The following is a 23,250-nucleotide window of genomic DNA, read 5'->3' as shown; positions in this document are numbered from 1 at the left end:
GAGTTCTAACATGATTCAATTTAATGGCCTTTTCTAACACTTTGTCTCTAACTACATGACACTCTATTTCAATATGCTTGGTCCTTTCATGAAACACTAGATTTGATCCAATGTGCAAGGCTGCCTCACTATCACAAAACAGCAAGGCTTCACTTTTTTGTTCAACACCAACATCTTTAAGGAAATACAATATCCACACTATCTTACAAGTAGCCACTGCCATTGCTCTATAATCTGCTTTTACCGAGAACCTAGACACTGTATATTGTTTCTTTGATTTCCATGAGACCAAGGAATCCCCAATGAAAATGCTATTACCTACGACAGACCTTCTAGTGTCAGGACAAGTAGCCCAATCAAAATCTATGAAACCCTTCACATGCAACTCTGTCCTAGCTGAAAACAAGATACCCTTCCCTGGTTCATTCTTCAAATACTGTAGAACTCTATGAACTGCATCCAGATGTGGCTTCCTTGGCTTGGCCATGTATTGACTCAACCTATGGACAGCATAAGTGATGTCTAGCCTAGTTATGGTCAAGTACAATAGCCCTCCAATAAGCCTTATATAAGCACTTGGATCTTTGAGCTCTTCCCCTTCATACTTACTTCACATTTTGCTCCATTGGTGTATTAGCTGGTTTACACCCTAACAAACCAGCATCATTCAACACTTCTAAGGTGTACTTCCTTTAACAAAGTGATATACCCTTATTTGACATTGCAATCTCCAAACCAAGGAAATACCTCAAATCACCTAAATCCTTCAATTTAAACTTCTGATCCAACAATACCTTGAACTGATCCACCTCCCTTTTGTCATTACATGCTATCAAAACATCATCCACATAGATCAATAAAACCATGACACAATGACACTTTTGTCTAGTAAAGAGGGAATAGTCTGCTTTGGACTGCTTAAAGCCTAACTGAACCAAGGTGGTAGAAAATTTGGCAAACCATTGCCTAGAAGCTTGCTTAAGCCCATAAAGAGACTTGTTCAACTTACAAGTCATCTCCCCCTGGCTCTGAAACCCTGGTCGAAGAGACATATAAACCTCCTCAAAAAAATCCCTATGTAGAAAAGCATTATTGACATCAAGTTTCCCAAGATACCAACCCTTCATAGCAGCCACAGCCAAAAAGCATTTAACAGAAACCATTTTGGCAACTGGTGAGAAAGTTTCATTATAATCAACCCCTTCCTTCTGTGTGAAACTTTTGGCAACTAACCTAGTCTTGTACCTTTCAATGGAACCATCAAACTTGTACTTGATTTTATAAACCCATTTACAACCAATGAACTTCTTACTGGTAGGCAAAGGTGTCAAAGTCCAAGTGTGATTGGCCTATAGAGCTGCTATTTCAGCAGCCATGGCCTTTTGCCATTTAGGATCAAAAACAGCTTGATAATTGTATAAGGGCTCAACAATAGAAAATCTGGAACAACAAAAATGCTTATAAGAAGGAGAAAGAGAGTGATAAGAAACATGAGAAGATAAAGGATGGGAAGTACCTGTCTGGAGAACATCAGCAGTGGGAAATAAGGATACCTGATTATAGTGATAGGCTTGGAGGTACAAAGGTTGTTTATGAATCCTAGCAGATCTTCTAAGGGGGATAGGATCAACCAAAGGCTCAGGTGGTTCAACAAGAACATCTTGTAAGAATTCATCATCAAGATTAGTGTGAACTTGAAGAATAGAATCACTAACATGATCAGATGAAAGAGGAACAACAGGTAAAGTGGATAAGGGAAGAATAGGATCAAAAGAATTAGAAGAAACAGAAGGAGAACAAGGTAAAGGAATGGACTGAGAAGGCAAAAAAGAACAAGAATCAGATTTATAAGGAAACACAAACTCATGAAATACAACATCCCTGGAGATGAAGACAGAATGAGAATGGAGATCAAACACCTTATAACCTTTCACATTAAAAGGGTAACTAAGAAAAACACATCTCCTTGCTTTGGGAGAAAACTTAATCCTAGTGTGAGCAATAGTAGATGCATAACATTCACAACCAAATACTCTCAAATGATCATAAAAATGAGGTTGTTTAAAAAGAAGCTCATAAGGTGTTTTATTATTCAGTAATGATGATGGTAATCTGTTAATCAAATAGGCAGCTGTTAGAATGCAATCACCCTAAAACTGAATAGGAATATTAGGCTAAAAATGGAGAGCTCTAGATATAGACAACAAATGTTGATATTTTCTCTCCACAACAGAATTTTATTATGGAGTATAAACACAACTATGTTGATGCACAATGCCATTAGAACTATAGCAATCTGGCATGTTAAATTCCATAGCATTATCAATTCTAACAGATTTAATTTTGCAGCCAAATTGTGTAAGAATCATAGAATAAAAAGAAGAGATGAGAGGTCTAACTTCAGATTTGGATTTCATCAATTACACCCAAGTTGCTCGAGTTGCATCATCAACCACAATTAAAAAGTACTTAAAACCATCCAAAGTAGGAATACCATAAGGACCACAAACATCTAAGTGAATCAAATCAAAAGCATAGGAACTTAGTTTATTATTGAAAGGAAAAGGCAAATGTTTTTGTTTGGCTAGAGGACAGACCTTACAAAGATCATTACAAGATTTTTGCAAAAAAGGAAAAACTTGACCTAAAGCTTGATGTTTAACATCTGATGGATGTCCAAGTCTTGCATGCCAGAGAGAAGAAAGAGAGCCTGAAGACATGGCAACAGTGAAAGGATGGAAAACATCACCCAATTTATGGTGGATAAGTAAGTCTAAAAGTGCAGTATAAGAAGGTTGATGAGAAATGCCACACTATAGAAAGTACAGTCCATCAATTGCATATCCTACTCCATCATTCTCCAAGAGGTAAGGTCCTATATGAAGCAAAAAGTAGACAAAAGTACAAGACAATTTGGTTGAAATTTGGTAAAGGAACTGACTGAGAAAAGATTGAAAGTAAAGGAAGGCACACATAGGACATTATGAAGAGTAAGAGAAGATGATAAAATAACAATCCCAATGTGTGTTACTGAAGCTGATTCTCCATTAGGTAGTTGAGCCATGGATTGAGTAATAACAGTAACAATGGTCAAAAGGTGGACAGGACACACTATATGGTCAGTGGCACCAATGTCAATGACCCAAGTATTGGAATCATATGCCCTTCTATTAACTACTTGTGCAGAAAAAATTGAGTGTCTAAAATCCATACCTGCCATAGTAGGAGCATTAGATGATACCACATTAGCCATGGCATTAGTGAGTGTGTCTTTCCCTTGAATAGATGGATCTAATGGAGAACTAGGAGTGCCAATGAGAGCAAGAAGTTGTTGATATTGCTCTGGAGTGAAAACAAGTGTCACAAGCCTTGAAGAAGTCAAAAAAGATAGATACTAGGGCTGTGAGAGAGTTACTTGATGTGACATTGGAATTTTGCCCTTGAACTTGTAACCAAGGTGGAATCCATGTAACTTATAGCACTTATCAATGGTGTGACCAAACTTACCATAGTGGGTGCAAATTGGCTAATCTTTTCCTTTATTCCCATTGTTTCCAACATAATTGACCTAGAATTGACATTGACATTCTGTGATTTGGCAACTAAGGTAGCTGATTCAACCCTTGGATTGGAATAATAAGTAGCAGACCTTTGTGCTTCTTGAATCATCAAGGAATACATTTATTGAGAGAGGAAAAAGGGTCCATAAGCAAGATTTGTCCCCTTACTTGTGAAAAAGAGTCATTTATCCCCGTCAAAAACTTCATAACAAATTCTCTAGATTGCAAATCATTAAGTCTCTTATTCATATTACATGTGCATTTGCCATAAGTACAAGAAGGAAAAGGACTATTGTTTTGCAATTGATCCCAAAGAACCTTCAATTGAGTGAAGAAACCAACAATGGAAGTCTCACCTTGATGGAGTTCTGCAATTTCCTTTTGAAGGTTGTAAATCTTAGGAACATTCTTTTGATCAAGACGGTCTCTCAAATCATTCTAGATTGCCAAGGCAATGTCTTCATAGATGATACTAGCTTGAAGCTTAGGAGAAACTGAGTTTGTCAACCAAGTTCCCACCATATTATCACACCTGATCCAAGCTTGAACAGCTGAAGGCATGGACACCAATGGAGATGACAAAGTGAGTGTGTTATTTATGAAACCTAGCTTGTTTTTGATGAGTAAAGCTTTCCTCACTACTCGTGCCCAAACTAAGTAATTCTCACTCCCTGTCAAAGGTTGAGTCATAAGCACAGTACTTGGACTCTCTCTATGGTGCAAAAACAGGAGATCATCCATTGGAGAATCTTGAGCAGATGGAGAAGCACTCTCTATTGTGGGAATAGATGAAGAAGCAACGAAAGCCATTGATGACAAGAAAAAGCTTTGACAAGTTGAAAGGAAAAGAAAATTTGAGAGAAAATTCGAAGAGAAAACCAAACCCTAGATTGGAATTTGGGAAAATGTCTAGAAACTTGGAGAGAATTCTAGAAAGCTTGCTCTAATATCATATCAGAAACTTGTGATGAAAAACTAATTCCCATTAATTACAAATCAAGATACAAAGTTTGTATATATATGTATAGAGAAGAACAAAACTATCAAACAAACTAACTAACTAACTTTAAGAAGTGCTGTACAGGTTCTATAACTAACAATTACACGTGCTAACTAATAACAGTAACTAAACAATAAATGATGCATGACATGGAATATAACGACATATTAGACATATTATATACAAAAAAGCAATAAACAAACAATGACATGGTTGGCCACCATAACCTAATTGAAGCCTATAGCCCTCAATATCTCCAGTGGAGTTGCCATTGTGAGAGACCGTGCTCCCGACCCATTTTGTAATTGACTAGTTTGGGCTAAACTCATGTAAATGGGTAAAGTCATGTTATTGCCTCTTAAAATGGGGGTTGAACTAATTATATTTTTCCCTTTAGATTAAGGATTTTACAATAGAGTCGTCACATATTTAATTATTGGAATAAATAAGAAAACCGTAATTAAAAAATTCATCATTTTATTGATTTGAGAATGAATGCACATTCATAATAGGAAATTACATGGCTTTGATCTTAGATATAATCTAAGATAGAGTACATGCCTTTGTTTCCAAGTTACAATCTAGATATTGAAAATTACATGGATAAACATTAATTTACTAATCTTTGATCTAAGCTCAAAGGCTATATTATAAGATGGAAATGTATTAGGCACCCACCTTGCCCAGTGAAATTAGTCTTCTAGATTATGGTGACCAACATTTATGTTACATCATCCAATATTATCAATCAATTGCATGTTCATTGATTTGCTTGAATTTAAAGTGTGTGCATGTAATAAACCTTATTTTCAAGTATTTGGAAAAATTATGAAATTAATATGTTTTTCATATTTTGGATATGGATTTAAGATCAAAACTAGTATCATGCATGAACATATGATGAACAACCAAGAACAAGTAAAGAATGATATGAACAACATTCAAGCATATCAAGAACATTCTAGCATATTCAAGTAATTTAAATAATCCACTAGCATGCTTTAATCTTAATTTAACAAGGAAGAGTTGATTAGGCCATGGGTTCATTTCATTCTTTCTTCTTATGGAGGCACATATTTATTCAAATAAAACATTCATTCACTTCCTTTTATCATTTTTATTATGCACCTTTTGCCTTTGGATGACCATCAATGTTTTAGAATTCCTAACACCTCTATATAAAGATCAAAGATGGTTGAAAAAGACTCTAGATCAATCAAGTTTCAAACACAAACAAGAGTTTTGAGACAAATGAATAATTATGAGCACAACAAGATAGAAGAAACTCTAGTCCAAAGAAGTTTGAAGTTCGACAAGAGCTTAGAGATAGTAGAGCAAGACATGATTCGAATACAAAAAGAAACTTGAAGAAAATTTGAGGATTTGAGGAAGGGAGGGAAAAACAAGAGATCATAGAAGATCTAGATGAGTTCGAACATCAATGTGTATTATCTTTGAACTAGTTTTACATGAATCACCTACCATATTCATTGATTAGCCCAAATAGGAACTTAAATTTGATCATCTCTAGTCAACTTGATCATCGTTCTTGTTTGAGCATACACACCTTCTTGTTTGAGCATACACACCTCACTTATCTCATTTCTCTCTTCTTGTATTCTCTCCAATCAACTTGTCCCTAATTTATTGTCACATTTTCCTCATCACAGTTGCTTTAGCTTAAAGCTAGTCTCATCTTCTCTCGTATGGTCATTTCTTTGTCATTTTCGTTCATGGATTGCCCCTAACTTAGAGTCGGTTCACCATTTTCCTTGTGGTTCTCCCTTTTTTTTTTTCTTTTCATGGTGCCCCCTCAAATCTCAATCCCTAGATATATACTTAGTACTTATAGAGGTGCCATCAGACCAGTTGAGTCATTGACCATAATTTGCGGGTTCCAATAAATAGCACTCAACTGGTAAAGTTTCTTACAATAAGATATTTGGGGTTTGAGTCCCGCCTACATCAAAAAACTAATTTGTGTCTTGAGCTAATGATAAAAGAGTAATTATTAGAAACGGACATTGTAAGTTGAAAATCTTTTTTTTATATTAAAAAAAATGGTTAAGGCAACAAAGAAGGTACTGAAAACTAGCATCCATTTAAATTTTAAAATTAAATATCAAAGTTTTTTTTTGAGAAAGAAATATCAAAGTTCATAAAGGATATTGGTTGTACTTCATATTTCTATAATTTTCCTTTTTGCATGCACAAAATGCAGTATTCGTCGGTATGCAAAAAACATTAGCCACATATGAAGTTTACTTCCAGAGGTTTGCCAACAGAACTATGGATATTTGTTTTTCCATTCTTGTGGTTGTGCCATTCAGGGATCGGTAAATAAGAGGTAAAAAAAAAAGCCAATTAATTTAAGTCTCTTCTTAATTAAGAATGCCATATACCTAATATGATGAAGAAATTATTTTGGTAAATACTAGACTTACAAATTACACATGTCCAAGCACAATTGTCCATTAAAGAGAATATAAATCCTTTGTATCACATTTTGTGTTTCATCAATTATAACTTGTCATGTGTTTTTTTTTTTTTTTTTCCATTTTAAACTTTGCCTATAGTATAAGGGAAGTTAAACAAATATATTACAAGTGGGTTCCAGTTAGCGTAACTGATAAAATATGTGATGATTGAATATAAAGTGGAATCCAAAAAATGGTAATAAATTGTATTGTATTAAAGGATCTTTAATTTGCATGCGAAAAACTTCCATCAAGTAAAGCTATGAATGAATTTCTGAGTAATTAAAATTAAGCAAATGGCTTAACAAAGCAATCAAACTAATGTATGCGTGGTGTGCTAACAAAAATTAATGTGTGCGTCAGTGCGTGGATAACGACGTGCAGATAATTAATACATTGCCTTAAGTTTGAATCACTATATATATGACATCCATGCTACATACTACAGGAGCTACGAACATACAACCCTCGATCTAATATATATAATATATTGCGAGGTTTGGTAGATTTGAAAATGATATATATAAGACGATCGAAGGTAGGACTTTGAATCAAAGGTCTTCTAAACTCTCCAGCTTTATTGTTGCATCTTCTACGTTTTTCTTAACTGATATTGTATGTAATTGTTAATAGGTCATATGGAAATGAAAGTATATTAACATGAACAATTTCTGATATGTATATAATTATGTAATAACACTAAGCAATCCTTTGAAAATTAATATTTTTTATTTATTCCTCTATTTGATTATTGATTCTCATTATGACAGGACAAGCATTCCGTGATGAAAACAAGAACAATTTCGATCTTCTGGATTGCATTAATTGTGTGTGTCATTGCAGCCACTCAGAGTCAAAACCAAGTTGTTCACGCACAAACCCCCCTAGATATTGGTGTTTGCTATGGAATGATAGGAGATAACCTACCTCCTCCTACTGAAGTAATTCAACTCTACAAACAATATGGTATCAGCAAATTGAGACTCTTTGATCCCAATCCCGCAGCACTTGAAGCACCAAGAGGGAGCCAAATTGTTGTAACATTGGGCATACGAAATGAAGATTTACCTGGCTTGGCAGCTAGCCAAGCAGCCGTAGAATCATGGTTTGCAATCAATGTGCAACCTTACCTTAATGATGTTGTTTTTGGGTATATTTCTGTTGGCAATGAGGTTATTCCTGGATCCCTCGGCAATTACGTTTTGCCCGTAATGCAATTTCTCCAAAACATACTCATTGCTAGGAATCTAGCTAATGTCAAGGTGACCACAGTTGTGCCAACAAGTGTGTTGGGAACCTCTTATCCTCCTTCAGCAGGTGCATTCACACCTGAGGCAAGCACTGTTATGGTTGACATTCTCAAATTTATCAGCTCAGAAAACCCCACTTATGATCAATGTGTATCCTTACTTTACCTATTCATCCGACACAGCAAGCGTTCACTTGGATTATGCACAGTTTACAGCAACCGGAATTGTGGTTCAGGATGGGGCCTTAGGCTATTCCAACCTTTTTGATGCCATTATTGATGCTTTTTATTCAGCAATGGAGAGAGCTGGTGTAGCTGATGTGAATGTGGCAGTGTCTGAGAGTGGATGGCCTTCAGCTGGGAATGGTGAGTTGACAACTCCATCACTTGCAGCAACATATAATAAGAACTTCATACAGCATATTCTTGTCAAGAATGGGACTCCAAAAAGACCAAACATTAACATAGAAGGCTTCATTTTTGCCATGTTCAATGAGAATCAAAAGCCAGTCGGCGTAGAGCAGAACTTTGGGCTTTCCTTTCCCGACAAAACGCCTGTTTATCCTGTATTTACTCCTCAAGTTTCCAAATAAATTGTGTACAATATAAATTTTACAAAATAGCATGTAATCCCCCCCCCCCCCCCCCCAAAAAAACAATTTTAATATAATAATAATAATAATTTTATTATCTATGTGTTTCGCACATCATAAAAAGAATTAAAATTTTATAGAAAGTAATCCTTCATATTTTATAAGGTAAAATATTATATAAGTTCCTAAACTTTATTAAAAGCTTGTTTTCGTTTCTAAACTTTATTAAGAGTTATTTTTATAGTTTATAGACAAAAATAAGGGATAAAAAATAATTTTTTTAATAATTCTGAATGAAAGAAAAACATTTCTTAAAGTTTTAAGGAAAAAAAGTAAAAAATTTCAATAATTTAAGGATGAAAAATGAACTTTTCAATAGTTTAAGGAACGAAAAACAAATTTTTTAAAGTTTATAGATGAAAAACAAACTTTTGATAAAATTTAGAAACCAAAATAATATTTTAACCCTATTTTTTAAGAATCCTAGTGCATCTTGAAATAAAATAGAAAGTGAATATTAATTTTATTAGAGTAACTACTATTTTTGGTCTTTAATCTTTACCAAAAGTTTATTTTTCATCCCTAAATTTTAATGGGTTCCTTTGTCCCTAAGCTATTGAAAATTTCTTTTTTCGTTCCAAACTATTGAAAATATTTTACTTTATGTCCTTAAACCAAAAGTTTGTTTTTCATTCCTAAATTATTGAAAAAAGTTATTTTGTCATCTCTATTTTTGTCTGTAAACTACTAAAAAAAATTAATTACGAAGTTTAAAGATGAAAACATAATTTTTTAAAGTTTAAGGACAAAAAACAAATTTTTGCATAGAGTTTAGATTCCAAAATAGTATTTTACTTTCTTTTTTTTTTATGTGGCCAAATGGGCTCATGAACTTTACCTATTTTTTATGAGGAATAAAGGAACAAGAATATTTTCTTTGAATGGACTTTGTTATGTTAAAACCTTAACTCATTAAAACATTAAAACATAATACATTTTATATTCAAAATATTCAAGACTCCTAAAATATAGCAACGTGATACTCTTGCCACTCACACTAATCATGAGTTTCACCACAAATTTCCTTAGTGAGACCCATTTTTAATTTGATAGGAGGGAGTACGGTTAGAATTAATAGTATAAAAATGCTCTAAAACTCAACAATATGACTTAATCTTATAAGTAAAAGCATTTTATGAGAAAGTATTGGGATATCACAAAATGACATAATATTTTCATAATACTCTTGTTTTCAATTATGGTAGGTCCTGATGTAATGTTTATTATTTTATTTTAACCTCTGTATAAACTCTAAATTAGTAGAGAATCAAATTTTAGAATTAAATAAATAATGGAATGAAAAGTTAAAAACATTAATTGTTATATATGGGATTATGATGTTAGTCAAGCTAATGTTAATTTCTAGTGTTGATGTAGCAATTTATAAACATCCTCAAATAAAATTTTGAAAAATTATCACGTATAGATGATATTGATAATAGTTCATTTGCAGTGTGATCCCGAATTGTGTAAGAAATATGGGATTATGATATTAATTAACTAGATAAAAATCAACTAGCCTACATTAAGCTTGGTCTATATAAAACTATTCAAACAAGCTACAAGTAGCTAGCTTTTCAATATTCGTGGTTTGCGTTTTTTTTTGCTTCATGCCTTCACGTGGTTTGAATATTCACCAAGTAAAAATGTTGCTTTTTGTTTACCATGCTTTAGCATTATTTTATGATTTTCATGAATTCTTTTTTGGTTATGTTTGGGCCCCCTCAAATTTGATCTTGTGCTAATGGACAGACTGAAATAATTTCTAGAACAGAATTGACAACCCCATAACATATCATAGGGATTTGTACTAACCGCTAAAAAATCGGGGCATATCAGCCAATAGCAACCCATTTTAGCCAGCAATATGAAATGATTTAAATCTCCTGTACGTTACAGACTTACAGTGCATAAAAGCTCCATGCCATATCACTAACTAATGAAGATTTGTTTCAGAAATTTGTAGTGTACAATGCATATTTAAAATTACTTCCGTTAACTATTATCACTCTTAAGTCTCCAGTCTCCACAACGAAAGTATATCAAGTTTAAGCCCAAAACAAGACATGCAAAGAGCATACATAGGCAATTATTAGAGTAACATACAAGCAATTATTCAGTTCAGAGACGGGACAATCCCTCCTTTCCTCCCTTAGTCAGAAAAGGGTAGTCTACGTACCCAACAACAGGATCCTGTGTATAGAAAGTTTTTCTAATGTACTTATTTAGGGGTGCATTGATCTTAAACCTCATGACCAAGTCCGGGTTTGAGATAAAAAGGCGACCATAAGATATCAAATCAGCCTCATCTTGAGCCAAAGCTTGCATGCCTAGGTCTCGAGTGAAGCCACCACTACAGATAAAGGTTCCCTGATAAGCTTTTCTGAAGGCCCTAATTAGGTGAGTTTCCTCCTCTTCAGTGCCAGGTCTTCCAGATTCTGTCTGCCCATAAGCTGTGTATCGAGGCTGAGTCACATGAAGATAAGTGAGTTTTGAGCCAAGTTCTACTTGGATTTTGTTAAGTCTATCAATCACTGCCAAGCCTAGGCCAAGTGGGTCTGAGTCTGTGGCATCAAGGTGATCAATTGCTGGAGAAATTCTCACTCCAACTCGTTCTGCACCAATGGCTGCCACTACTGCTTTAACCACCTGCAATAAGAATTTGCATCGATTGTCAATTGAGCCACCATACTCGTCTGTTCGATCATTGATCCCATCCTTCAAAAATTGGTCGATGAGGTAGCCATGTGCCCCATGAATCTCAATTCCGTCAAAACCTGCATTACATGAAGATTATTTTTATATTTTTTTGATAAATTGCATTACATGAAGATTATATATGATGACACTTGAACATAATAACAACTGCTTGTTTGTCAGTACGATGCACCATGGAAGACAAACAAATCCATTGCATCAAACTTCAATCAAAGGTGCAGTGTGAGAAGATAACCTTGAGGCAATTATATGTCCTGTATTATAATTAATTTTTACAAACAATTTGAATTCTCATTGCAAACTGGTTAAAGAAAAATAAAATGCTTACTAAGTGATGCTTAAATTTTCAAAATTATAATAACCATTTGCTATTTATAAAATTTCTGAAATCCTAAGCTCTTCTTATCTTTAATATTTTGATGCACCTGTGAGCAACTAAAGAATTGGGGGACCAATCAAGTCCAAAACTATATGCACGGGTATGACATTGACATTTGGCATTTCACATATATGCAGCCTTTCCACTTGTAATCTATTCAATAGCCACTAGAAGGAGACACACTCATAGTCACTTAACGTGCCCCATGTTACTACAAAGCAGAGTCGTACAAAGTTATGATGGCCTTTTAGTTAAAACTTAAAACGGGCTTCACCCCAATTAGCAGTTAAAGTAATTAAGCTAAAGTCATCAGAAGCTTAGAACTAAAGCAACCGCATGACATAGTCACAAACTGATAAAGACAAATTAACAAACCTGCTCGAATGGCATTCAATGCTGCCCTGCGATAATGCTCCACAATATCCAATATTTCATAAGTTTCCAGGGCTCTAGGCTTCGGGTATATGCCATAGGACCCGTCTGGCAAGAGAACTCTCCATCTATTTGATATGGGCTTGCTCGTCGATGAAATTGGAGGCGCCCCACCGGATTGATAAACTAATCAATTGGTCAAAGACACCAGCTAAAATGGTCAGCTCGCTTCTACTACTACTAATAATAATAATAATAATAACATCGATCATCTTGTCTTCAGGAAGAAAGCAATGAATCTTGAATCCAAAATAAGTTATGAAAGAAGCATCATTTGAGATTAATGAGAATTTGATCAATTTACAATTATATAACTTCAATTTCCAGATAGATAGATAGGCACCTTGATGAGATGCACAGCCGACAAGCCACAATTGGCAGAAAATGATGGCACCTTTGGCATGAACTGCATCCACCAATTTCTTCCATGCTTCCACCTGCACTTCATTATATATCCCAGATTCCCAGGAACATGTGGGAACCTGCTTCCATCAACAAAAATATTCATTACTAAAACTTTCAAAGTAATCTTCTGTACGTAAACAAAAATATCATATATATTTGAACCTATAGTTTGTGTTGTTCTGACATATTGATTGAGGACATTACCTTGCAACAGCCAAAGAAGATAAGCTTGATTTCACGATGTTTAGGTTTATGGACAATAAAAATTCATTAAAATGACACATTAATTTCTGTCGTATTTATTAAACAAAATGGTTAAAGTTTAATCAAGTGATATAGTCCTTTTATTTATTTATTTGTATAAATTCTTATTCATGTTCAATATGTGGTGCGTTCATATTTCTTTCTGCATTTTCTTCTTACACCACCTGCATTTGGAAAACCCCTTTCACTCAACTTTCAGACATTGAAATAGTAACTGTAAGCCCATGGCCATCCAAATCCAAAACCACTCTGTCCTAAATCCACAAAGATCCAAATTACTTATCATGCCCAAATTAAAAGAGGATTTATTATACTTTGAATAATAACTACATACAACTTCCATTCTCACATAGAGGTGGACGGTGGACCTCATAAGTATGAAACCCATCTTCATGTTCGTAAAGTTGTAATTTACAACTATGTGTTTTGTTGGCTTTAATTCCGTGCCAAATTTGATTGTAATTTTATTCAATCTTTTGTGCCTTGTATTTATTATGGGATTTGATTGTAAGGGTTGTGTGATAGAGAGAGAGAGAGAGAGAGTGTGAAGACTCAAGCAATTGAAGATTGAAGAGTTTTCGCGGATATCTCGCGACTAAGCATCCCGCGAAGTGACCCATATGACTTGCACATGCTGGAATGTGAAGAGTCAGGACAGGATGGAGACAACTGTGTCTCGTGAGTATCTCGCGAGTAAGGCCTTCCCGCGAGACATTCTGTTTTGCCAGACTCTGACTGTCAATTCTAATACACACTTTTTGTGCATATACTATTTATACCCACATTACCCACAAATGTTGAGGAGTGATTCTGAGAGAAAACCCTAGCCAAACACCTTGAGAGTTAGAGATTGTTATACCCATAATCCTCTACACAATTGCTTGTGGATTTTCCTCAACTCCTACATCTCCATTTCTATACCATTGAGAGGTTGATAGCTCAAACACTTACCACACCCTTTCAAAGTGTCAAGTGAAGTTTTGGTGTTGCTGGGAAATATTGGAAGAAGCCAAGGATGGCAGATGCAACATGGAGCTTGTTACGGGATCCGGAGAGTTAGACAAGACACGGTTCCGAGAAGCCTTGTTAGAGTAGGAGTTTGGAGGGCTTAGGTACATCGGGTAGATTAGGCTTGGAGGGTCTCTTGCTAACCCATGTATCCCAACTGATTGTCGAGTGGATCGATTACCGCTTGAAGGGCGGCGGAGAGGTTTTTCGCCTAGTTCTTCAATTTCCTCTTTGATAACACATCGGCGTGTTATCTTGTGTTTGCATCTCTCTTTCCTACTCTTTTACATTCTTTTTTACTGCTGTGTTGTCTTGATTATGGATTAGAGTAGCTTGTTTTTTTATCTACTCAATTTACACTATTTCGCACTTAGAATTAAGTTAGTGTAAAATCTATTGAGCCGTAACTTTAATTTGGGGGTCTAAACAGCTCTTGTGTTTTTAACACATTTTCAAGCTTTCAATTGGTATCAGAGCGGGTACACTCGCTGTGGTTTTAATACCTGAGTGTGATCCTAGACTCTCTTGGTTTGCCATGGAAAGGGATATGGTAAAGGCCAACATAAAGCATAGTAAAGGTGTTTGTGAAAATGGCTTTATGAGCATATTTGGAGATTGTTCTAGTAATGAACTTTTAGAGTTATTCAAATCAAAGAAACATGCTAGAATCTTTATACACATGCTGAAATCACTAGTTCATAGGAATCATGATATTCATAAAAGCTTATGTGAGTCAAATTCCTTAATTGACAAATATAAGAAAAGGAATAGACGTTTGTGTGACAAACTAGACAGTTTGAAAAGAAAGATTCACTCATCTATGAATGAAGTAAAGAAAGATGAGTCCTGCTTTGATGGTCAAGAATGCCTATCTCGTGATTGTCTTTTTTTCATATCGCATTGAAAGTATTTAATTCATGTTTGTGGTATCTAGACAACGGTTGTTCAAGACATATGACTGGAGATAAATCTTTGTTCAAAACTCTTAAAGAGAAGGAAGATGGCTTTGTGACATTTGGAGATGGTAGTCACTCATAAGTTCTTGGAAAGGGAACCGTGGATATTCCAGGACTGCCTTTGTTAACTAATGTGTTGTACATTAAGGGATTGAAAGTGAACTTGCTGAGTATCACTCAGATTTGTGATGAAGACTTCTTAGTCCAATTTTCAAAGAAAGGATGTCTAATCCTAAATGAAGAAGGTGTTTAGGTTTTGAAGGGACTTAGGACCACCAACAATTATTTTGGGGTCATTCCCAAACCAAGCATAGCATGTCAAAGTGCTCGAGTGAATCTTTTGGAGTTGTGGCATCAAAGACGTGGACATGCTAATTACAAACAAGTGACAAAAGTCTCAAAGCTTGAAGCTGTGGTTGGTTTACCAAAGTTTGGAAAAATTGAGAAAAATGTTTGTGGTCCATGTCAATTGGGAAAACAAAGTCAAGCCATCCGAAAGTAAATGTGGTTGCTACTTCTCGCCCTTTGGAGTTACTACATGTGGATCTAATGGGTCCAACAAGAACAGAAAGCATGGGTGGAAAGCGCTATATTATGGTGGTTGATGATTTCTCAAGATATTCTTGGGTGGAATTTCTTAGAGAGAAGTCAAAAGCATGTGACAAGATGGAAAGGCTATGCAAGAGGCTACAGAATGAGAAGGGAGTTCCCATAGTTAAAATCAGAAGTGATCATGGGAAGGAGTTTGAAAATGCAAAGTTTGAAGCATTCTGCAATGAACACGACATCAAGAAGGAATTTTCAGCTCTAAAAACTCCACAACAGAATGGGGTGGTTGAAAGAAATAACCGGGTGATCCAAGAAATGGCAAGAGTAATGTTACTAAACAAAAGCATTCCATAGAAGTTTTGGGCTGAAGCAGTGAATACTTTGTGTCACATTGGGAATAGGATTTACTTCCGGGCAGGAACAAAGAAGACATCGTATGAAATTTGGAGAGAAAAGAAGCCGAAGGTGAAATATTTCTGAGTATTTGGAAGCAAGTGTTATATTCTCAATGATAGGGAGAATCTTGGAAAATTTTGATGCTAAGAGTGATGAAGGGATATTCCTAGGCTACTCAACAAATAGCCAAGCATATAGAGTGTACAATAAGCGCACTAAGACAGTGATGGAATCGATAAATGTGGTCATCGATGACACTATCTCTGAAAAGGATATTGATGATGATGGTGAAGGACCGAATCTTAAGAAGAATGAGGGTGATGACAACATGTCTCAAGATGAGGATACTGAGAAAGAATCACTGGAAAAGGAGTTTACACCTCCTATATCAAGAAGGGAGACTAGATCAACTCAAGGATCTTCTAGTCCACTCACGCCTCCTGAAGTTCAACCTCCAATCTCTCGTGATGAGGAACCTTTCACTTCTAAGAGACCATCGTCAAGGGTAACTCTCAATCATCCCTCAAGCAATATCATTGGTGATTTAGATGAAGGAATTCGGTTGAGAAAAGGACCACCCTATAGTGCGAATCATGTGACATACAACTGCTATCTTGCTCAATTTGAACCAATGAAAGTGGAGGAAGCTTTGAAGGATGAGAATTGGGTAGATTCCATGCACCAAGAGTTGCATCAATTTGTTAGAAATGATATATGGGAGTTGGTACCAAGGCCCAAGGATACACATGTAATCGGCACCAAGTGGATCTTCAAGAACAAGACTGATGAAGATGGTGAAATTGTCCGAAACAAGTCTAGATTGGTGGCTCAAGGATATACTCAAGTTGAAGCCATAGACTTTGATGAATCTTTTGCTCCAATTGCAAGACTAGAGTCAATCCGAATTCTTCTCTCCATAGCATGCATTATGAACTTCAAGTTATATCAAATGGACATAAAGAGTGCTTTCTTGAACGGGTTTTTAAACGAAGAAGTGTTTGTTGAGCAACCAAAGGGGTTTCAAGACCCTTACTTTATGGATCATGTGTTAAGGCTGAAGAAGGCATTATATGGGCTGAAACAAGCACCAAGGGCTTGGTATAATCGCCTCACCACATACCTCTTGGATCATGGTTTCAAGAGAGGTCAAGCCGATCGAACTTTGTTTGTCAAAAGAGATGAGAAATCTCTCCTTTTTGCTCAAGTATATGTGGATGACATTGTCTTCGGATCCACAATTGATCACCTAGCTCATGAATTCTTAGAAGAAATGAAAAGGGAGTTTGAGATGAGCATGGTGGGAGAGCTAAACTACTTCCTAGGGTTTCAAGTGAAACAACGGGAAAATGAGATATTTATCTCTCAAGAGAAATATGCCAAAAATCTTGTAAAGATATTCGACCTAGACTCTAAGAAACACACTTCTACTCCCATGAGTTCTTCAGCAAAACTGAGTCGTGATGCAGCAGGTGTAGAAGTGGATCCTACACTTTATTGAAGCATGATCGGTAGTCTTCTCTATCTTACTACTAACAGACTAGACATCGCTTTTAGTGTAGGAGTATGTGCTCGATTTCAGGCAGCACCCAAAGAGTCACACTTGACAGCAGTCAAACGAATTATCCGCTACATAAATGGCACATCTGATTATGGAATTTGGTATTCAAGAGACTCGAATGAGTGCCTAGCTGGATATTCTGATGCTGACTAGGCCGGGTGCATTGATGACAAGAAAAGGACTTCCGGTGGTTGCTTCTATCTTGGAAATAACTTAGTGTCATGGATGAGCAAAAAGCAAAATTCAATTTCTCTATCAACGACTGAAGCTGAATACATTGCAGCGGCAAGTTGTTGTGCACAATTATTATGGATGAAGAAGCTTCTACATGATTATGGAATCACTTAAGACACTATGTGTGTGTTCTATGACAATTCGAGTGCCATAAATTTGTCCAAAAATCCAGTTCAACACTCAAAATCAAAGCATATCAAGATCCAGTACCACTTCATTCGAGATTTGGTGGAGGAAAAGACTGTGTATTTAGAGTTATCAACATTGACAACCAGAAGGCAGACATTCCTACTAAACCTCTTAATGGTCTAAGGTTTGAGTCTTTGCGTAAGACCATTGGTGTCGGTATCATTCCTTGAACTCTATCTCTTATGTGAACCTATTCTGTTCATTATTGCACATTTGGTGTTTAGGTTTCACATGCTTAGTTATTAGCATTTTTTTTTGGTTTTGGTTTTGGTTTATATCTGTTTTTGTTGATCTTACTTTTCTTGTTCTGTTTTTGAGTGTGTTAAAAAAAAATTTCAAAAACCCATAAAAATTGAAAAATCTTCAAAAAGTTTGATTGCTTGTGTTGTGTATATCATATGTGAGTTTGGTCTAGTACCTTCGTACTAATGGCGTAGTGCATTTACAAGCTTAGCTTGTTATGTATGCACATATATCTTTGTAGGAGAAATCTTGAAAACTATGTATGATTGTTGTAAATAGATCTTCAAGCTTATCATGAATGATTGGTCAATAGTCTTGATGGTCTTGATACTTGCATAGACTTGAGCCTATATCTCTTCCTACTTTATTTTTATGTTTTTGCTATAGAGTTCACCAAATGTAAATCTCCAAATGAAAAAGTGATAATGAGCTGCAAAAGTCTATCTCACATACTAGTATTTGACTAGGAAAAAGGGAAAGCGACTTTTGTATCAAAATATATGGTGCTTAAAAAAGCCAAAGGCTAAATCTAAAAGTTGAAATATCAAAAATTTCAAGCACCAATCTCAAAAAGAGATGTATTATTCAAAAAGGACCAAATGTTATGATTTATGCAAAAGCCAACTGAAAAACTTCTATGATTTGAAATCATTCTCTTGTGGGAGGTCATATATGCTCATTTCTATAATTGAAATAGTCCACTTGATTTCGTACCAGTTGTGTATGACTTAATTGAATTGATCATTGAAGCTTCACTCTGGTCTAAGGACTATTCCACATTTGATACTCACCCACAACACACAAGACTTCGATTCAATTAATGCTTATCTCATTTGTGTGTTTGTACATGTTCAAATGTGATGTGTATGCTTAAGTACTTGTGGATCAAACCTAAAAAGATTTTTGAGTGTTTTATATGTTTTTGAAAGTGATTTTATACTTTCATGCTTTCAGTTTTTGTTCAAAATGCATTTTTGTGTTTTTCTTCAAAAACTAGTTCAGAGGTCTTTTCGTGAGAAGCTTGCGACTTAGAGCTTCCCGTGAAATGTGCTTAAGGGAAATTACTAAGTCACATTTTCATACAGAAAGTCTTGCTACTGCCTCGCGAGTATTTCGCGACTAAACTCTTCTCGCTAAATGTTTTTAGGCAAAAACTGGAAATTTTCAAAGTTCATACAGAGGCTATCGCGACTGTATCACGACTGTTTCGCGACTAAGAGCTTCTCGCGAAAGCTTCAATGTGTCTCGCGTCTAATCTCGTGACTTTCTAACCCGCGAAAAATGCGTGTTTTCAATTTATAAGGCAGATGTGACAGGTTTTCAAACCACTCTCATTTCCCTCGCTTAGACTCTCTCGAACCCCCTTCAACCCAAAACCATTTTTTACTCAAACTCCATCATTCTCAAGTTTATTTTTTGCATTTCCAACTTCAAGGTATGTTTTCTAAAACATTTCTTCATGTTTTTTTGAGATTATGCAGAAATTTAAGTTAGGGTTCAAAAATTGGGGATTTTTCGAAAATAGGTTGGGGTTCTGAGTTTTTGTGAAAATTTTTCAAAATCTTTGATTGGGTTGAGTCCCATTTGATATTTGTGTATCTGTGTTGGCCCCTTGAGGCATTCTAAGCTTGTGTTGAGGCAGATTTCTCCATGTTCATGCATTGTTCATAGTTAAAATTCACTGTTGCATGCTAGGTGTTTGACAGAATGTCCTAGTGACATTCTTGTGTTGAATTGGACTCAACTGAGTTCCAATGCTTGGTTTTTATCTTGATTGATCATGTTTATCATGTTTTGGTCAATGTTTGTGTGTTTTACTATGTCCATTTTGTGCCTCAATGCCATGCCATGCATCACTAGACATATCTCATGCATCTCATGCTGCATCCCCATGCTCCACATGCTACACACACATGCATCAGCACATGCTCAACATAGACACACACATGCATAGTGATTCACTTTATGCATTTTGCTTTTGTTTACGTAGTTAAACACTTATAGCATGTTGTTTTGTGTCTGTTTGCTCTGTTCTGAGTTGTTTTTGCTCTGTTTTTAAGTTGTCTTACTTTTGTTTTGAACTAACTTGAATCTAATCAAGTTTTGTGTTCTGTGTTTGTGTTTTTGCACTTGTTTCTTTTCTATTTTGTGCTCTCATATGTAGATGTCTCCGTTTAAAAGCTCAGTTGTGAAAGGAGGCTGCAACAAAGGGAAAGAGCTAGTGATTGATGTTGATGACCCTTCACCGAGGTCAAGAGGACTCGTTTTTCAACAGGAGTGTATGAACCTGACTTGTTCAGATCCTATGCTGCATTTTAGACCTACACAAGCCACTTTCGAGATGCTCCATTGTTGGTTGAAAGGGCCGTTGATCAACCCTCTCTCCTAGACACGAATATTCCAATATGGTTTGCCACCAAAGATTGGAATTTTCTTCTCTCAAATCTTGAGGATGCATATGAAAACTTAGTAAAAGAATTCTATGCAAATGCCATTGTTGAAGGAGAGGAAATCAAGTGTTGTGTGAGAGGAAAGCGGTTCTCAGTTACACCGTCTACTTGGCCAAAATTCTACACATCAACAGGCCAATATTACATATCCCATCGATATATGATGAACTGAATCCGGATGAGGAGATTCTTCAGGAAGCTTTAGGAGCTAATTTGGAATTCTCCTCCAATGGGAAGTCAATAAGTGTGGCATCTCTTTCTCCTGAATTAAGGTTGCTCACGATGATCATGTTTAGCAACCTTTACCCTCTGTCCAGCACCAGTTACATGAATCTTGGTCGAGCATTATTCTTGCATGATCTGATCACTGACATGGAGATTGATGTGTGCTCTCATATTTTCCACATTGTGGCAAAAACAGTTGACCGGACAGCTTCAAGGAATTGTATTCCTTTTTGTCGCCTTATCTCAAGGATTTCGAAGCTTAAAGGTGTGCATCCTTCGGAAGATGAACACCCATATCCAAGTCCAAGTCCAATTAATATCCGCATTCTCCATGCAAGCATGAGTCACACTAAGAAGAATACCAAGCAAGAAAGTCATGCTACTCAGGGAAGCTCAAGTTCTATATCCCATGTTTATGATGAACAGCTAGACAACATCATGGCTACTCTCCAAGAGATTACTACCAAAATATCTAGACTAGCTACCATCATGCACTCCCAACACATTCGTTTCGACACCAAGTTCACATCTCTTCAGACTCAATTGGACCAAATTCAGAGGAAGCTAGAGGAACATGAAGACTAGCTATTCCATGACAAAAAGGGGGAGATGGTGTTGGTGTTAGGGGGAGTGTAGTGATAGGGGGAGTGCAGTGATAGGGGGGGGGGGGGGAGAAGATAGTAACTACTGTAGTCATTCTTTAATGACTGATCCTGTTTGATCAAGATATGCTTACATGTTCTATTATGTTTACTAACTTGATCGCATTTTACTTGCTCATATACGTACCATGTATTCAACTTGCCATAAGCTTAATGAAAGTTTTGTCTGTGTGCAAGTGTTTCAGGTTACAGGTACATACGTGCAAATGTTTCACAGCTTCTAGATTAGGTGTGAGTGAGTTTTGCCACTGTTCCCAAACTCACGTTTAAGTCTAGAGTCTGTTTTAGAGGTTTTGTCACGGAATAGCCAAATAGGGAGATTTTAAAGTTGTAATTTACAACTATGTGTTTTGTTAGCTTTAATTCCGTGCCAAATTTTATTGTAATTTTATTCAATCTTTTGTACCCAGTATTTATTGTGGGATTTGATTGTAAGGGTTGTGTGATAGAGAGAGGGAGTGTGAAGACTCAAGCAATTGAAGACTGAAGAGTTTTTGTGGGTATCTCGCGACTAAGCATCCCGCGAAGTGACCCATGTGACTTGCACATGTTGGAATGCGAAGAGTCTAGACAGGATGGAGACAGCTGTGCCTCGCAAGTATCTCGCGGGTAAGGCCTTCCCGCGAAACATTCTGTTTTGCCAGACTGTCAATTCTAATACACATTTTCTGTGCCTATACTATTTATACCCACATTACCCATAAATGTTGAGGAGTGCTTTTAAGAGAAAACCCTAGCCAAACACCTTGAGAGTTAGAGATTGTTATACCCACAATCCTCTACACAATTGCTTGTGGATTTTCCTCAACTCCTACTTTTCCATTTCCATACCATTGAGAGGTTGATAGCCCAAACACTTACCACACCCTTTTAGAGTGTCAAATGAGATTTTGGTGTTGTTGGGAAGCATTGGAAGAAGCTAAGGATGGCAGATGCAACATGGAGCTTGTTGCGGAATCCGGAGAGCTAGACAAGACACGATTCCGAGAAGCCTTGTTGGAGTAGGAGTTTTGAGGGCTTAAGTACATCGGGTAGATTAGGATTAGAGGGTCTTTTGCTAACCCATGTATCCCAACTGATTGTCTAGGAGATAGATTACCGCTTAGAGGGCGGCGTAGAGGTTTTTCGCCGATTTTTTTGGTTTCCTCTTTGATAACACATCAACGTGTTATCTTGTGTTTGCATCTCTCTTCCCTACTCTTTTACATTCCTTTTTACTACTATGTTGTCTTGATTATGGATTAGAGTAGCTTGTTTGTTTATCCGCTCTCATTTACACTATTCCGCACTTAAAATTAAGTGATTGAAAAAAATTTCGAGCTTTCAATGTTTAAAAAAAAAAAAAAATTATGTATTTTTTGTTACACATAATATCATTTCCCAATTGAGGGAAAAAAGTGATACGAATTAGAATTTATAATCTTTTTACAATTGATAATGTGATTGATGATTAACATAACGTACAAGTTATGATCAAAACATTTCATGACTTTAAAACTTTCACATTAATTTATTACCAACCTCTTTTCTTTTCTTTTCTTTTTTTTAATTACCACGCGTCATTAGATGTTACACCCACACTCCAACCATCATCATAAAAATTGCTAGTCGCTAACCCGTGCGATGCATGGGAAAGCTACCAA

General features: G+C 36.0%; 2 protein-coding genes and 1 pseudogene across 3 annotated transcripts in view; 1 reads left to right on the top strand and 2 right to left on the bottom strand.

Moving 5' to 3' along the window:
* Positions 1-23,250, bottom strand: part of LOC126707372 (auxin-binding protein ABP19a-like) — a 57,632-nt gene that overhangs the window by 12,276 nt on the left and 22,106 nt on the right. The gene's annotated exons all lie outside the window — the stretch shown is intronic.
* On the top strand, positions 6,621-8,879 carry LOC126706996 (probable glucan endo-1,3-beta-glucosidase BG4; annotated as a pseudogene).
* Positions 10,917-23,250, bottom strand: part of LOC126707365 (12-oxophytodienoate reductase 3-like) — a 60,873-nt gene continuing 48,539 nt past the window's right edge. The window contains exons 4-5 of one of the 2 annotated variants that reach the window (XM_050406974.1): positions 12,412-12,594; positions 10,917-11,716 (exon numbers count right to left, since the gene is read on the bottom strand). In XM_050406974.1, the coding sequence (XP_050262931.1) occupies positions 11,061-11,716; positions 12,412-12,594 (839 nt within the window). In that variant the 3' untranslated portion in view covers positions 10,917-11,060. The remainder of the gene's footprint in view (positions 11,717-12,411; positions 12,595-23,250) is intronic. The other variant, XM_050406973.1, reaches the window with a different exon arrangement.

Source organism: Quercus robur, chromosome 11 (assembly GCF_932294415.1).
Source record: "Quercus robur chromosome 11, dhQueRobu3.1, whole genome shotgun sequence".
NCBI lineage: Eukaryota > Viridiplantae > Streptophyta > Magnoliopsida > Fagales > Fagaceae > Quercus > Quercus robur.
The sequence above is the reverse complement of the archived record's forward strand: the minus strand, read 5'-3'. Positions and strand labels throughout refer to the sequence as shown.